The 16,915-nt window shown below is 39.2% G+C and overlaps 8 protein-coding genes across 8 annotated transcripts; 7 read left to right on the top strand and 1 right to left on the bottom strand. All coding sequences in view use genetic code 12, as the record gives it.

Moving 5' to 3' along the window:
- Positions 1–95: 95 nt before the first annotated feature.
- CPAR2_802510 (3-oxoacyl-[acyl-carrier-protein] reductase (NADPH)) lies at positions 96–839 on the top strand (the record flags this gene model as incomplete). Its single annotated transcript, XM_036808107.1, has 1 exon — positions 96–839. The coding sequence occupies one exon, from the start codon at positions 96–98 to the stop codon at positions 837–839; it is 744 nt and encodes a 247-aa protein (XP_036664876.1).
- Positions 840–915: 76 nt separating this feature from the next.
- On the top strand, positions 916–2,370 carry CPAR2_802500 (uncharacterized protein; the record flags this gene model as incomplete). The annotated part of the gene is made up of 1 exon (XM_036808106.1): positions 916–2,370. One exon carries the CDS (start codon positions 916–918, stop codon positions 2,368–2,370), a length of 1,455 nt encoding a protein of 484 aa, XP_036664875.1.
- Positions 2,371–2,377: 7 nt separating this feature from the next.
- Positions 2,378–3,769, bottom strand: BUD22 (Bud22p; the record flags this gene model as incomplete). Its single annotated transcript, XM_036808105.1, has 1 exon — positions 2,378–3,769. The coding sequence occupies one exon, from the start codon at positions 3,767–3,769 to the stop codon at positions 2,378–2,380; it is 1,392 nt and encodes a 463-aa protein (XP_036664874.1).
- Positions 3,770–3,896: 127 nt separating this feature from the next.
- On the top strand, positions 3,897–5,123 carry CPAR2_802480 (tRNA:m4X modification enzyme; the record flags this gene model as incomplete). Its single annotated transcript, XM_036808104.1, has 1 exon — positions 3,897–5,123. The coding sequence occupies one exon, from the start codon at positions 3,897–3,899 to the stop codon at positions 5,121–5,123; it is 1,227 nt and encodes a 408-aa protein (XP_036664873.1).
- A 1,354-nt stretch (positions 5,124–6,477) lies between these two features.
- On the top strand, positions 6,478–8,961 carry DAP2 (Dap2p; the record flags this gene model as incomplete). Its single annotated transcript, XM_036808103.1, has 1 exon — positions 6,478–8,961. One exon carries the CDS (start codon positions 6,478–6,480, stop codon positions 8,959–8,961), a length of 2,484 nt encoding a protein of 827 aa, XP_036664872.1.
- A 265-nt stretch (positions 8,962–9,226) lies between these two features.
- On the top strand, positions 9,227–9,730 carry TMA19 (Tma19p; the record flags this gene model as incomplete). Its single annotated transcript, XM_036808100.1, has 1 exon — positions 9,227–9,730. The coding sequence occupies one exon, from the start codon at positions 9,227–9,229 to the stop codon at positions 9,728–9,730; it is 504 nt and encodes a 167-aa protein (XP_036664871.1).
- A 1,001-nt stretch (positions 9,731–10,731) lies between these two features.
- On the top strand, positions 10,732–12,612 carry CPAR2_802450 (uncharacterized protein; the record flags this gene model as incomplete). The annotated part of the gene is made up of 1 exon (XM_036808099.1): positions 10,732–12,612. One exon carries the CDS (start codon positions 10,732–10,734, stop codon positions 12,610–12,612), a length of 1,881 nt encoding a protein of 626 aa, XP_036664870.1.
- A 1,534-nt stretch (positions 12,613–14,146) lies between these two features.
- CPAR2_802440 (uncharacterized protein) lies at positions 14,147–16,897 on the top strand (the record flags this gene model as incomplete). The annotated part of the gene is made up of 1 exon (XM_036808098.1): positions 14,147–16,897. One exon carries the CDS (start codon positions 14,147–14,149, stop codon positions 16,895–16,897), a length of 2,751 nt encoding a protein of 916 aa, XP_036664869.1.
- Between the last annotated feature and the right edge of the window lie 18 nt (positions 16,898–16,915).

Genomic DNA, 16,915 nt, shown 5'->3' with positions numbered 1-16,915 from the left:
TAAAGCTAATATCAAAAGGCAGTCCTTTCTTGAATATACTTTTGATTCTGATTCAGAAAAAAATGTAAACAAACGCAGTTTATATAGACGAGACCATGGCGATTGTGCACTACTTTTTTTTATTTCCCCCCTACTATATGTTTAAAGGACAATCAGCACTCATTACAGGGGCATCTAAAGGCATAGGATTGGCTATAGCTAGTAAGCTTGCTGCTCAGGGCGCGTCAATTACATTACTAGCTAGAAATGAGAGTCTCTTACAGCGATCTGTGCGACAACTTCCTAGGGAATACAATCAACAGCAGCACTCAATTCAAGTGATGGACTTGCTAACACTTGTAGAGAAGGACTGTGACTTGTCTCAGTTCCAAGAGAAACTCAAAAACCATACAATTTTAGTCAATTGTGCTGGTGTGACGACGCATTCACTTTTGCAAAGAACTAGTCAACAACAGATTATGGATACAGTCAACCTCAACCTCACGGTTCCCATAATACTAAGCCATCTATGCATCAAACACATGTTACGACAACGCAAGCAGAATCCGTCAATTTTAAACGTTTCGTCGGTGTTGTCATTGACTGAACATGTTTTACCCGGAACATCAGTGTATGCTGCTTCCAAAGCTGGTCTCTTGGGGTTCACAAAGAGTTTATCGAATGAATTGAAGGGCAGAATACGAGTAAATGCTCTTCTTCCGGGACTAGTGAAGGAAACTGATATGGGTATGAATGTTAACAGTGGCTTGGAGCAAGTATCGTTGGATGAAGTGTCCAACAAAGCAGTTCAAGTGTTGAGCGACTTGTCAATGAATGGTGAGTGTGTAGTTGTAGAATAAAATTCCCACGCGCCGAAAAATCATTCTCAACCCCTACCCCTTTGTTCACTACACTTTACATTCTTTAAGCATAGGAATGCTACAGCTTTTCATTGTCTCAACTGTGTTATCATTGTTGGCAAATGCTAACATAATAGGAGTTAGTGATGAGCGACAGGCTCTTTACCAGCCAATCATTGGTGAAAATGGTGAAAAATACTGGCATTGTTTGAATGACACTTCAATAAGACTATCTTACGACCAGATTAATGATGATGTTTGCGATTGTCCAGATGGATCAGATGAACCAGGTACTAATGCCTGCCCTAATCCGCCGTTCAAATTCTATTGCCGAAACGAAGGACATTTTCCAAATTACATTGATCAATTCAAATTGAATGATGGGGTGTGTGATTACGACCTTTGTTGTGATGGATCTGACGAGTATAAACTAGGCGGTTGTGAAAACAAATGTAAGGAGATTCACCGCCAATTAGAAGAGTACAAGCATAACAAGTTGTCATTCTTGAAAAAGGCTAGCGTTAAGAAGGAGCGGACAATCAAGATTGCACACGAGAAGAGGTTAAAATTAATCGAGAATTTGAGAAAATTGGAGCAAAAAGTGCCCGAATTGAGGTCCAAATGTAATAGTTTGAAACTTCAGTCAGAAAACTTGGATGATGCTGACGAATCAGTGTTTGACCACTTGCAAGACTATTTTGGCGGATTGGCCGATAAGGTCAAATTGCATAAGCGAGATATCCTCCACCAAGAATCAAAACTTCAAGCTTTGGAAACTATTTTGAACTTTTTGTCCACCCATTATAACCCGAACTTCAATGACGCTGCGGTCAAAGAAGTTATTCAAAAGTTTCAAGAATACATCTCTAATAAAGAAGAAGAAGCATTGGAGGACATTCACGAGACGAATCAAATAATACATCAATTGGTAGAAAAGGCAAAGACAATGTCTCACCTGGGTGTCGAAAAAGTGAGTCATTTCACTCCGTCGATACCAAACATGATACGCTATTACTATCAGCTTTTCACTAGCAAGTTCTTACCCAAACCAGTAGTAGAGTACAAGTCAGACTTGTCAAGTAACGAATTAGATCACGAAGTTGAAAAATTAGAACAAGAATTGGAAAAGTTACAAACAAGAATTCAAATTATAAAGGACAATTTAAGCGCTGATTTCGGACCAGATGACATTTTACGAGCTTATGATCAACTAACGTTGTCCAAGGATTTGGGTGGCTACAATTACAGAATCAATTTAATCCAAGGGATATCACAAGATGACATCTTTATTGGTAAATTCAAAGAGTACAAAGATGGAAAGATCTATTATCACAAGGGTGCTCGATGCTGGAATGGGCCCAAACGGTCAGCAACAGTGGAATTTATTTGTGGCGAAGGGCCCGACTTAGTATCAGTCAGCGAACCCGAGAAATGTCATTACTTTTTCACTATTCAAGGTGAATCGTGGTGCAATTCTAAAACGGAAAAAGACCTCCTCGACGATTTCAAAATAAATTACGATCTATTATAGGGTTTCATTAATCAAACGTGATTTTCTTACCTTGGAATTTAACGTTTTTCAATTTCTCTTCTGCTAGTTTCTTAGCTTCCCATGAAGGATGGATCTTTTTCTCTTCCGCAGGAGGAGGCGTAACCAGCGCTTTAGATTTACGTTCACCTAAAGGCTCAGTATTAGCACCAGTGGGTTGTTGCTTCTCCGCCAATAATTTTGCCTTCAATTCTCTCTTTCGTTGCCTTTCCTCGTACTCACGTTGCCTCGTTTCCCTTTCACTTTGAATCCGTTCTATATTCTTGACAATGTGTTTTGCTTCTTTGCCATATTTCTGAGCCCATATTTTTTGTCTTGCTCTTTGACCTCTTCGGTTTTTGCGTTGTTGCGTAATGGACTTTACCACGTCATCGTTGTCAATGTCATCACTTTCATCATCAGAACCACCCGAATAGTAACCTTGAGCCAACTCAGGCAAATTGTACTTATAATCAGGATTGGCTTTTGATTTCTTTTTTGGTGGCTCTTCTTCGAAAAAATCATCACCCAAATCTATTTCGGAACCTGAATCGTGACTTGATTCGCCGCTTGCAGCTTCTGATGGCTCTTCATCGGTGACTTCATTATAGTCGATGTTGGGGTCTAGGCCATTTTCCTTCTCTTCGTCATCATCTTCTTCTTCTTGATCAGATCCTGCCACCATTCCGTCAAATGCAGCAATCTGGTCTTCGTCTGATAGCTCACCCCCTGACTCTTCGGAAGTTTCATCAGATGTGTTATCACCTGCATTGCTATCGTCTTCATTAGCAGCTCTTCCCTTTTGCTTTCTCCTCTCCTCGAATTCCTGCTTTGACAAATTACCTCTTACCATTCTGAAGCTCCATTCTATATCATCAACCACCGACTTGACAGCTTTACTATTCCAAAGATTTGAGCAGTAGTTATTTACCTCTTTAGAACTTTGACAATATTGAACAAAAAAATGTGATGGATTAAAAGGACTGGACTTGTCCAAAATGTACTTGCTAATATTTTCGGGAATATACGCTGGTGGATTGGTCTTCAAATGTTTGGTCAACAATATCGTCGATGTGATGCATTTGATCAATTTTGCAGTTATCAATTGGCTTATGAAATCATTTTGGTTAAACACGTCAGGAGCTTTCTTTTGTTTAACGTATCTTTTAGTTTCTTTTTCCAATTTAATATAAGCTGAGTGGTATTTTTGCTCAAAGTATCGAGTTTTGAGTGTCTTGATCTCTGCTTGTGCTTCTTGCTTGTTTGTCGGTAGTTTCTTTGCCAACTTGTTCTTATGGTTCAATGCAAAAAGCAATTTCTTTGTATGAGGATACCTAGGAGGAACATCTTCGAACTTTGCTTCTAGCAAGTCCAATTTCCACATTTGATTGGTGTGTTTCATTTTTCAAAATGTTTGAATCAAGAAGAGTAAATTCTGTGCACCAGAGTTGTAATTAACGAGATGAGCTTTAATTTTCCAGATTTTTTTGTGTTTCTTGATTTGCAACTCGAGAAAACTCACCAACGCTATGGCCGACCTACGGGAAGTAAAAAGGCAGAAGCTAGAGCAGAAGCCTCAAACGTACCAGTGTGAGTACATTATCCCCAAGAAGAGTAAAAGATGTCGGATGTTGAGAAAGAAACTGAACAAGTATTGCTCAGAGCACATGATTCACGATACAAGTTCGACTAAGAAGCGAATTCCGTGTCCACTAAATCAAAACCACACGATTTGGGAACAAGATCTATCTTCACATTTGGAGAAATGTAATGCAAGACCAAGAGACGATCATGACCCTTGGTATGTTGAAAATATAAATCACACATTAAATTCTTCAGCTGAAATAGTGTTTGACAGTGGTCCAGTTCATGACGAGGACTATTATAGAAAATTGGTTGACAAGATACAATTCGATCCCCTCGAAATGAGGGTATGTGAGCACCAAGGATTGGTGCCGCAACTACTAGAAAAGACAAATCAAAAGCATGTAATACAACAATCTTCCCTCATAGGCAATCTAAGACGGCTCGGTTTGTTGGCTAATGATAACTTCTATATGGAGTTTGGTTGTGGCAAAGGTGAGCTATCGAGGTATGTGAATCAATGCGTGTTACATGATTTGTCTGGAACTACTGAAAATTATGGATTCGGATTGATCGATAGGGGTACAAACCGTCTCAAAGCAGACAACAAGATCCTCCAAGACTCGGCACCATTTTGTGTAAAGCCTGTTGTCAAGAGAAGCAAGATCGACATAAAGCATCTCAACGTTGATAAGTTCTTGGAAGACATCCATCCAAAACAAGTGGTTGCAATTTCAAAACATTTGTGTGGGGCAGCCACAGATTTAACATTGAAACTGCTATTAAATTCAAGTTTGTTCAACAACGAGAAGCTTGGAGGTGTTTTAATAGCAATGTGTTGTCGTCATGTTTGCCTCCAAGATGAATTTTTACCCCAATCCAAGGAGTATTTGTCTAGCATTGGATTCAACACTTCTCAGTCAATCAAAGCATTGAAGAAGATGGTCTCGTGGGGCGTGAATTTAAACGTTGATACTAGAGATATTGTTGACGCTGGTCTTAATTCCAAACAGAGGTACGAATACGGTATTAAAGCACGAAGAATCATTGATGAGAGTCGAGTATACGCATTGAAATCGATATTAGGCAACAAATATAATATTGAAACGTTTTGGTATGTCGATACAGATACTACTAAAGAGAATGTGTGCTTGTCAATAACGCGGAATTGAGGAAGTGAGGAATTGACCAGAAAACACCTTCACATCTGCTCGCGTTTCAAGCCTGTGGATAGTTACTCCATCGATTGATGCTGTCGAGCAAACATGAATGGAGCAGATCTTGTATCCCTTATCACTCATGCGCCAATTGTTGACAATAATAAGATCAAATAAACAATAGAAGGGGGGGGGGGGTAATGACACCCGACACTGAAAGCAAACTTGTTGATCACAAAGAAACAAACCCCGACTACCAACACAAAGACTCTCTAGATATTTCTCTATCATCATATATCCCTTATTATACCTCTTGAACAGAGGAACAGTGAATAGCGTCACGTTCCATCAATTCCAAGGAACGTGAAGATGTTCCAGCTTCCACTACTGAGCCTGCATAGACAAATCTCTGTTGAGATGGGTTTTTGTTGAACATTTCGTAAAATTTACGTTATGCCTTTGATAATTTTTAATGAGACTTCATTCTGAAGCAACAATAGTGTCGTTGTCTGATGCGATATCCTTCCGATAACGATTGCAAAAATAGTGAAAGAATTTACGGAACTTCTTATTTCGTCTCACATGATAAGGAAGTTTGATGTTCGGGTTGGCAATAACCACAATTACGATATGTTCTTCGGATTCCATCGGAGTCGCGATAACGGCCTCGTCGATTAACTACAGCATGATTAGAGCGTCAAAGGTATCTAAGTGTATATGGTATTCCTATGTCCAATTTCTAGCTATCGCATCAACAAGGCAGGAGCAACCAGTAAAAGTTTGAAAGTGTGATATTGGACACAGCTTAGTTTGAAAGGTGCTAAGCGTTTGTACAATGTGGAACGTATTGTGTGGCCCCATCAGATGTAAATTCCATTATGTTGTCCAATTTTTGTGTAAGGTATTTTTGACACTTCCAGCAAGATTACAATTTGTGCCAAAGAATACCTCGATGGATACAAAGGAACTAAAGGGGTGTGACAGTACACCATAAGAAATCGCCAAAATATGGCAATAAAGTCTTCATTAGATATTTTGCGCTGTCATATGAAGCTCTACCCATTTGAGGAATATATAGCATGCAACTTGACATCAAACAAAATGGTTTTTGCCCGTATACCAATGCTATCTTCAAAGTCTCTAGACATGCCGTAGCTGTTTTGAAGAACCGTTTCGGAAAGACGACAAACTATACTACACGATCTTGGTGTTCTTAAGTCAGTTTCATGGCCGAATACACTTTGTGTAATATTTACCCATTCCCAAAAGAGAAACGGTAGTGCCTGCAACATTCTTCCTTTCTTTTTTTTCTTCCACGATAGGAACGGCACCACCGCATTACTATTCTTTTGCGTTTTGCTAAGATCATATGAAAGACGTGGAAGGTAAAGTGAGACGAACAAGGAATTTCAAGAGGCTAGCAGTTGTTGGGGTGTTGTTTGGTATTCTAATATGGGGGTCATCATTCTTGGTTTCGTCTATTAACCATTTTCTCAAAACTTTGGAAACCAAATCCTACCATGATATTCATTTCCATGCACAAGAGCTTGAATCGGAATTGAATGGAGCAATATTTGCCACCCCTTCGAATAAACCGACCGAATTTGGGGGCAGGATTCCCTTGAATAAAAAAGTGTTTGATGAGCATATTTTGACAACAAAACAACATCAAATACAATGGATCAGGTCACCGTCGTCAATTGATAATGATAGGGGCACTTATGTGATCAAGAATGACACAAAGGATGATGAATTTGAGGTTGTAATCAAATCAGTTGCCGATGAAGAATACAACCAAGTCTTAATTGAGAAATCGCGATTTCAATACAAGGATGTAAATTACAATGTAGAGGACTTTATTGCTTCACCAGACTTGAAAAAAGTAATTCTTAAATCCAATGTGACATCTCAGTGGAGACACTCTTCAGTTGGTCTCTATTGGATACTCGATGTTGAGACACAGCAAGTGGAGCCTATTTTCAAGGACAAAATTTCCACCGTATCATGGTCTCCGGACTCATTGAAGGTTGCATTTGTCTACAACAATGACATCTTCTTGCATCACATATCACAGAAAGAAGCTGTACAAGTTACAAACGATGGTTCAGCTGAAATATTTAATGGAAAACCAGATTGGGTTTACGAAGAGGAAGTGTTTGCAAGTGATGTTGTTTTGTGGTGGTCTCCAGCGGGTGACAAATTTGCATTTTTAAAGTCCAACAATTCACAAGTACCGGAATTCATCATACCATTTTACGCACAAAATAATTTCGAGGATTACCCCGAAATTGTTAAAATCAAATATCCAAAAGCGGGCTATCCAAATCCAATAGTTGATATTTGGACTTATGATTTGAATGAGGGCGAAACTAGGAAACATGATTTGAAATCGGAAAAGATTGAGTTGTCTGAGAGGTTGATCACTGAAGTTGTTTGGGTAGGAGATGAAGTCTTGATAAAGACATCCAATCGTGCTAGTGATTTGCTTGAGATTCATCTCATTGGAAAAGAATCGAAATTGATAAGATCACACACGGCTGACACTTCTTGGTTTGAAATAACGTCTCATACGTTATTTGTACCCAAAAACAAAACGGCTGGGCGCCAACATGATGGTTACGTTGATACTATTGTTGAAAATGGATTCAATCACTTGGCTTATTTCTCCCCACCCGATAGCTCAGAGTATCAGTTATTGACAAAGGGTAATTGGGAGGTGGTTGGTGGTGTTGGTGCTTTTGATTACAACACAAATACCATTTACTTTACCAGCACCCGCAAATCCTCCATTGAAAGACACATTCACTCGATTAATTTGTTGGATAGATCAGATGATGGACTTCCGTATATCAGAGATATTACCTCCAATGACGGCTACTACTCGTCTTCATTTTCATCTGGCGCTAGATTTTTATTTTTGTCAATATTAGGTCCCGATGTGCCCAAACAGCAAATTAATGATTTAAAATTGGAAAAGAAGGTGAAGGTAATTGAAGATAATGCCGAGTTGAGGGAAAAATTGAGGAAATATGTGGTTCCTGAAGTTAAATACAGCACTGTTGAGTTGAAGGATGAACAAGGTGGAACTTTTTTAGCAAATGCTGTTGAAGTTTTACCGTTGAAATTTGATAAGAACAAAAAGTACCCAGTTCTTTTCCAAATTTATGGTGGTCCAGGATCGCAAATGGTTGACAAAAGGTGGGCGATTTCATTTAATTCGTTGGTAGCAGCCGAATTGGATGCAATTGTCGTCACTGTTGATGGAAGAGGTACCGGATACAACAACTTGAATCGCGAGTTGGGCTCCAAATTTAAATTTATTGTGAGAGACCAATTGGGCAAGTATGAGCCACGGGATTTAATTTCGGCTGCTAATATATGGGCAGAAAAATCATACGTTGATCGTGAGAGAATCGCCATTTGGGGTTGGTCATATGGAGGATTCTTGACGTTAAAAACAATAGAAACTGACATCGAAAATCCTATCTTCAACTATGGTGTTGCCATTGCCCCAGTCACGAAATGGAAATTATACGATTCAATCTATACTGAGAGATATTTGAGAACACCACAAGAAAACCCCCGAGGTTACGAAACTGGATCAATTCACAATGCGACAAACTTTAAACACGCGAAAAAGTTTTTCATTGGACATGGTAGTGGTGATGACAATGTTCATGTACAACATTCTTTGCAATTGTTGGATGAGTTTAATTTGGCCGAGGTTGAAAATTTTGAATTTATGATTTTCCCTGATTCAAACCATGGTATGACGTATCATAATGGACAAAAAGTAGTTTATGACAGGATTTTGGATTTCTTCAAAAGAGCATTCAATTATGAGCTCGATTAGTGTTGGTGGAGCTGTGTTTATTGTAATAATACGTTGTTTTTGAATTTCATGCCCATGTCATTATAACGAAACCATCGTAGCCGCTTCGGATGTCCGTTTTAGGGAAAAACTGTAAAAGATGCCACGTGATGCATCTCAAAGGATTTTTTTTTTTTCTTCTTTTTTTTTCACCATTTGAAATTTTTCAATTTTGGAAAAAAAAAAGTCCATCTCCTCTACACTTCCCCTTCCCTCTCCACCCTTTAGGACACACAAACTATTCACAATGATCATCTACCAAGACGTTATTTCAAACGACGAATTATTATCTGACGCTTACGATGTTAAGTTAGTCGACGATGCTGTTTACGAAGCTGACTGTGCTATGGTTAATGTTGGTAATGGTGACATTGATATTGGTGCCAACCCATCTGCTGAAGATGGTGAGGAAGCATTGGAAGATGGTTCTGAAACCGTCAACAATGTTGTCTACTCATTCAGATTGCAACCAACTCAATTTGATAAGAAATCTTTCACTACTTATATCAAAGGTTACATGAAGAGAGTCAAGGCTTATTTGGCTGAACACAACCCAGATGAAGTCGAAGTTTTTGAAAAAGGTGCTACCAAGTACGTTAAAAAGGTTTTGGGATCATTCAATGATTGGGATTTCTACACCGGTGAATCTATGGACCCAGATGCCATGATTGTTTTGTTGAACTACAGAGAAGACGGAACTACTCCATACGTTGCCATTTGGAAACACGGTGTTAAGGAAAACAAAATCTAAGTAAAATAGATGAATAGTCTTCAATTATTTCAATTCTGGAATTAATAAGCAGTAGTGGTTGTAGATGCGTGTCCCTGGAGCACTCACGGCTTGGCTTCTCTCCCCCTCCCCCCCCGAGTAGATCCCCTCTCGCTCTCGACATAGTAGGGAGATCAGTTCCATATAGAGCTACATGTTCTTCAATATATGCAGTTCAGGACAGTTGTAACAGTTTACAGCTTTGGTTCCCATTCAAGTTGAGAACAAAGAAAAGTAGACGAAAAGAGAATCTCATGTTTGACGTTCAAAACAATTGAAGGTGTACTTTCAGTATGATGTATTTGTACAAAAATTATTATTAATAGCATTGAAGAGAAGATAGAACCCGGTACATTGTTTATCCCCCTTCAGTACAAGCAACACACAGGATCAGCCGAGAAGAACCGTTTGGAAAAGCAAAAACTCTTTGACTTCAAGGGCATTACAAAAAATCTCACCAAAGCAAATACAATTGATCATAGCAAGCCCTTTGGTCGATACGGACATATCCGCCATCTTTAACCTTTTACACACATGCACACACAACTATACAACTTTGAGAAAAAAAAGTAGCAGCACAAAATGTCGTAGCCGATTGAAATTATTGATACTGACAGTTCAATGTCATCAAACAACAAGATCAGAATCTTATTCCAAGCTGTGCCCAACATCAGAGCAGCATACCAGATGGATAGTTACCAAAAGATACGGAAAACTTTCAGTTTAAATCATTGTGTTTAGAGGATGGCAATGAGTACAGTAGTAGATCATATACTCTCTGTCTTTATCCATTGGTTTCTATATCTTACAAAACCATCTGACAATGCAATGTGTTTTGTGGTGCTGTCGTAGAAATTACGCGTCCTCTTCCAACTCCAAAAAAAAAATAAAGTACCCATGTGTAGTTTACAATCTATCGCTTACTCTTTTGCAAGGATATAGTGATATATATACAAATATATACACCTGAGTTCACTCCCATCATGAATACTGAATCCACTCCCAACTTATCACAATCATTCAAAGATAGAAGTCATCAACATCGAGATAGCACTGGCAGTACCACCACCAATGCACACTCACCTACACTTGAAAACTCAATTTCATTAAACAGTGTTTTATTAAGAGGTGGTGTTGTGGATGACATAGATGATGTACCTGATAACCATAAAGAATCAATGCATTTGGCAGCAAGCAAACTTGTGGAAAATCTCACTTTTAATGACCAGAATCAGCAAGATCAAGTTTTGCAATTTGACGATAATTGGCAACCAAAACCGAGTGGATTGAATCATAGCACACCAGTATTGAAAACCAACCATTTTGACAATAAGGAGAATTGGCAACATCAAGTAGACCCATTGAAGGAGCGTGATGATCAGCAACGCAAAACGGAGAAGCAGCTTCCGTATCCTGTTTGCGTTGATGAACAACCAATAGCACAATCTCAGTCAACAGAATCTGGAGTTCATGTTCCTCATCGTAGTAAAAATTCTTCTACAAGCAACGTCAATTCAAATGAGTCTCAATTGAAGAATCCTATCATGATGTCACAATTTCCATTTCCTTCAAGTCCTGATCGTAGTAGCCCATTTTATCATAGTACTGCAGTGAACTCGCCACATGAATTTGATTTGCGTCAACAACAGCAACAGCAACAGCAACAGCAACAGCAACGGCAACAGCAACAACAACAACGACAACGGCAAAGACTGCCTCTTCGAAACGAAATCAATGGCTATACTATAGATCAGCAAGGGTATAGTGATGGTGTTAGCGACTCCAAAGATAATGATGGTCGATTTATGACTGTGAGTCGCCGACAATGGGAGATGGTGCTAAGTAAGTTATCGAGATTAGAGAAAGAGAACGAGCTGTTGCTTATCAAGATGCTGAAGTTAGAAAGTGATAAGAAACACTTGGATAAAGAAATTGAACAGTTAGTTGATCCATTGCAAGTATGTGGAAATGGTCTCGAGATCGATAATCAACTGCGACGAAGTAGCTTGAGGCAACTTTCAGAAAACCCGAATGATGATGTCAAATTACAAACTTCTGATACGGTTATCCCAAAGAATGTGCGTGATAGTCCCCTGCTTTGTCAACACAAATATCACAATGATTCTCGTGCAGATCAATCTCTTATTGATGCGGACATGAGGGAAACAGAGGATGAAAAGCAAAATCAGGAACAACCATCAGGATCGTCATCACATGATAATAAAGTTGATGTTGCTTTACCCAACAAGGATGAAATTGCAGCTGACTTTAACCAACTGCCATCTTCGCTAAATCGCTCCCTATCCAACCAGCGCCATCCCCCAGCAACTACAAACGAAACGTCAGCAACAAACTCCACGCAAGCTAGTAATTGTGCTAATTCGAGTACAAACACCACTTTAACCTCGCAAACCAATTTCTTTCCCAAATTTGATATAACTAAATTTACATTCCCCTTAAATGGTCCCAAACCACGTCAATACGATTTAGAGAGGGTCGATCAATTATCACATGATGATTTAGTATATTGTGTCAAGAACACCATTGCTATGTTTACTATCCCATTGGATGAAAATTTTGCGGTTAGTCTATTACGACAAAGTTATTTTATTGGTATTGTGGCTAGATTTGTCAAGATTGTTCACAAAATGATTTTCCCAAAGAGAGCTGATTTGAGCTGTTCAAAATGGTTTGAAGGAAAGATGTTAAAATCCAATGGTAAGATTGATGACAAAATGATTGGGTTGCAATATATATTGAAGGAGATGTTGGAATCTCTTTATCCGTTGCTTCGTGAAAATGCACATCAGTGCAGGGACAAAGCAAACCGGGCATCTGCGGAAAAGAATTTGAATATGTGTTGATGATGCGCTATGGGAATTTCAATTGCATTCCGAAAAAAGGAAAGGACGAAAAGAAAAGAATGGTTTTTGATTAGTATGTTACACAAGATCATTATGAAACCTTAATGCTATTTACAACGATGACAGAGTTGAAACAGTTGGGACTAATCTCAACCAATTTTAAATCATCATACGGTAGATGCCTGATATGTTATTTCTTGAAGGCTTATATAGCATTTGTCTTAGTATGATCAAAGCTATTGAATTTTTTTCTTGTCTTCCCCACTTGCAAAGACAATAAAAGCGTACAGTCACAAAATCAACGAAAATGAATCATCTTTTTTCTTTTTGGTATTTACCATGAGCCATAAATGAATTTGGTTCCTTGGACCAAGTGTGTATTTGGTCATTATCACTTTGGTCATATGGCAAAAAGTGGTCTGTTTTGTTTAAAAAATAGAAAGGGTATGGGTTTATTATATGTATATGTGTATGTATGTAAGTACGACGTAATAGCTGTGTAGACTAAAAGTAATGTAAAGTAATGATTGCTATTACTTTGTACTATGCTACCATAATAGATTTAGTTTGATAATATGGAACAATTCATATATACAATAGGTTAGTAAGCACCAGGTGCAAATGATTGACCTACAACAGAGCAGAATACAGTGTTACCAGCATTGACTTACTGATTTTCTTCTTCAATATCTGTTGTATATGAGTTTAACAAGCACAATGTTAGGTTAAAGTTGCAAAAAAAAATCAGCTAGGGGATGATGTTACAGAGGGGGGGGAGGGCAAAAACTATACGAGTGTCAGGACAAAGAGGATGCTCTATTCATGAAGTAACCGTAGCCTTTCCCAAACTATCATCTATGATAGCATTGAAACGACCAGAAGACCTACTGTGTTGTATAGCTTTGAATCATTGGTCACCCCCATTACGAAATGCGTAGAGTATAGACAATGCATATATTACCTGATCAATCTCTTTGGCAATACGTGTAGCAGTGGTTTTAATAGTTGAACATTTCAGCACTCATTTTTAGAATTTTTACGTCTTTTTAAAGTGCTCTCTTGTCATCAATATGAAATTATAATACATCATTCATTATTACACATACATCACGTACTTTACACAATCATTCACTAAAAAGCACATAGAAAAAATAAGAATCATCAACAAAACAAAAAAAACTAAAATACACACACACACCCACACCCACACCCAGACATTGAACACTGCCCATCAAGTACAGATATACTCAATTGAACTTTTACACACACATACACACATACCAGTAATAGTACAAACAATTCATATCACACCAGTACTACTGCTACAATTAACTTACTACTGAACATAAAATGCATCACCATTTTTGTTTACCGGTCTACATTTAAGCAGCAACAGCAAACACTTCGATACTACAGACTTTGACAGTGTTAACGTACCACGACCTACTGAACTCGAATCTATACCAAAGCGTCAACGAATTCCATTCAAATAAACGATTAAATTCAGCAACAATATTCCACATTATAATTCACAATGAGCTATCTAGAACATTCGCAACCACCAAAGCACCTGTCACAACATCAATCACCGCCTGGGCAACAACAATCAACTCAATCGCAATCGCAGTATCCACCACAAATGAGCAATAACATTTTTTCCAATCAATCATTCCAAAGATCGCAACAGCAACAACACCAACAACAACAACTGCAACAACACCAACAACAACAACAACAACTGCAACAGCAGCAACACCAACAACAACTGCAACAGCAGCATTCACAAACGTTGCAATCAATTCCGCCTCAACAATTTGGTCCTCGAAGTAGAGGAGACTCAATTTTTTTACCTCCACCAATATCATCATCACAAATTCGACCAACTTCTGAGCAATCGTATGAAACGACATCAGGAAATCCGCGCTTGAACCAATCAACTGGTAATCCACTTGGATCACGCTCAAACAGTATATTTAGTTCCCTCATCAATTTACCAGGATCCAATGGCAACTCCATTAGTGAGCAATCGGGTCCTCCTACGCAACAACTACACCAGGCTTCTACTTCTGCGGGCGGAAGCAAGACTGCTGGGGCCACCGGAAACCAGGCTCCCAATTTACCACCAACATCACGCTCACGGCAAATGTCCTTAATTCCAAATCAAGAGTTTACTGTTGAAGATTTGGAAAATTTGTTTGGTAACAATAGGGAAAGCATGGCTAATCTTTTTGCTTGGCAACAGGGTGATTTGAAATTTTCACTCAGTGGTGCACCTGGTGGGCCAGCTGGAAGCACCTCGAGTGTAACCGCTACAGGCGCTGGTGCTGGTGCCGGTGCCGTTGCGCCAAATAATATCAGTAGCGCCAAAGGTAAAGGTGGGTCACTTGATTTGTCAGCATGGATCGACAATACCAACCAACCAGGCTCGATAGGGTTCAGCAATAGTATTACGGAGATAATACAGAATATGATATCCAATGGATCAATTGATTTCACTAATATGAATGATCAACAACGTCGTGATTCAATTTTGAAAATTCTAAACAATCAATCTACATTGAGAAACCCTCGTGGATCTATTTCGTCGGCCAATTCTTCGAATACAAATACCACTTTAAGGCAAGATATATTTGAAAAGGGGAAAGATTCAAGTAGCAAGCAAAATACTGATGTCGCAAAGCGTGGAAAAGATCGAAAAGCTAGGCGACAAAGCAGCAAAGGCGAAAAGGAAGTATCACCTACTTCGTCAGTCTCATCAAAAGCATCTAAGCCGAATGATGAACCACAATCCCCAAAAACGTCCCCAAACATGTACAATAGAAGCATAATGGACCCATCTGCTTACCCCACATCTTCCTACAATCAACGCCCTTCAATGAATTCACAGGGACAAAGGGTATTCCAAACCAATGCAAACCCATTGTCCCCACCAAATCAGTATCAATATTCATCATACCCCAATTTCAGCAATCAACTTTCCTTTCTGGCGATTCTGCCGGGGGGAAACAATCGGCAAAGCAGCTTTATGGGAGGATACCAATACTCATTATCAAATCAACCACAGCAAGCTCAAGGACAGATACCTCCACTGCAAATGTTTGCACAACCTGGCCGTCAACAAATGCAATCCTATCAGCAACCATATTTACAACAAGGGATACCCCCACCACAACAACAGCAGCAACAGCAACAGCAACAACCACAATACTACGTACCTCAACAGCAGCAATTCCAGCAGCCTCCGCAGTATGCGCAACCACAACAACAAGGACAACAACTGTTGCAACGACACCAGAAGCAACAACAACAACAACAACAGGTCGAAGGATCAAGGTCAACTAAGAAAAAAAAGCAACCATCAAAGCGTTCACGTAAATCAAAGGAGATTGCTGAGTCTGTCAATCCACAAGCTGTTTCCCCCACCAATCCCAATCTAATTCCAGCTCAACAGATTGCCAGGTCCGAGGATGGTCGGCCGCTTTTAGGAGCTACCAAGATTGACCAATTAATGTTGGTGATTCAAGCTCGTGATAAAGGTGTAACTCAAGCAATTGATCAAGGACCTGACGGAAGTATTTTGGCAGTACGTGAGGGTTATGGACTCGGGGGTCAACCACTGCAAAGCGAGGTGGTTCCACGACCAGTTAGCCTTGTTGGTGGGATTGAAAAACCACATAAGTCCAAGTCGCACTCATCACCTCATCTGGATGGGGAAGATGTACATGATAGTAAACGTCAAAAGGTTAGAACACAACAATGTCCTTATTGCTTGAAATACTTTACCCAATCTACTCATCTCGAAGTTCATATTCGTTCCCATATAGGGTACAAGCCTTACGAATGTACATATTGCCACAAGAAATTTACTCAAGGCGGCAATTTACGAACACATTTACGATTACACACAGGTGAAAAACCATTCACTTGTGACGTATGTAATAGGTCCTTCAGCAGGAAGGGCAACCTTGAAGCTCACAAACTCACTCATGAAAATGTGAAGCCATTTGAATGTAAATTGGACAATTGTGATAAATCATTTACTCAATTGGGAAATTTGAAGTCACATCAAAATAGATTCCATTCACAAACTTTGAATACATTGACTCACAAGTTGGCTGAATTGAGTGGGCCTGCTTTGGAAAGATTGCCTCCTGATGAGAAAGAATTATTGATGTATTTCAAAAGCTTGTATAAGAACTCCAATAAGGGAATTAGAGGAAGAGGAAGGCAAAAGAATGCTGGCTCTGTGGGTTCCGATGGTAGTCCTGAGGATGTGAAGGGGTAGAGAGTGAGCCAAAGGTTG

This window comes from Candida parapsilosis, contig 005807 (genome assembly GCF_000182765.1).
Source record: "Candida parapsilosis strain CDC317 annotated contig 005807".
NCBI lineage: Eukaryota > Fungi > Ascomycota > Pichiomycetes > Serinales > Debaryomycetaceae > Lodderomyces > Lodderomyces parapsilosis.
This window is presented reverse-complemented; position numbering and strand designations above follow the sequence as displayed.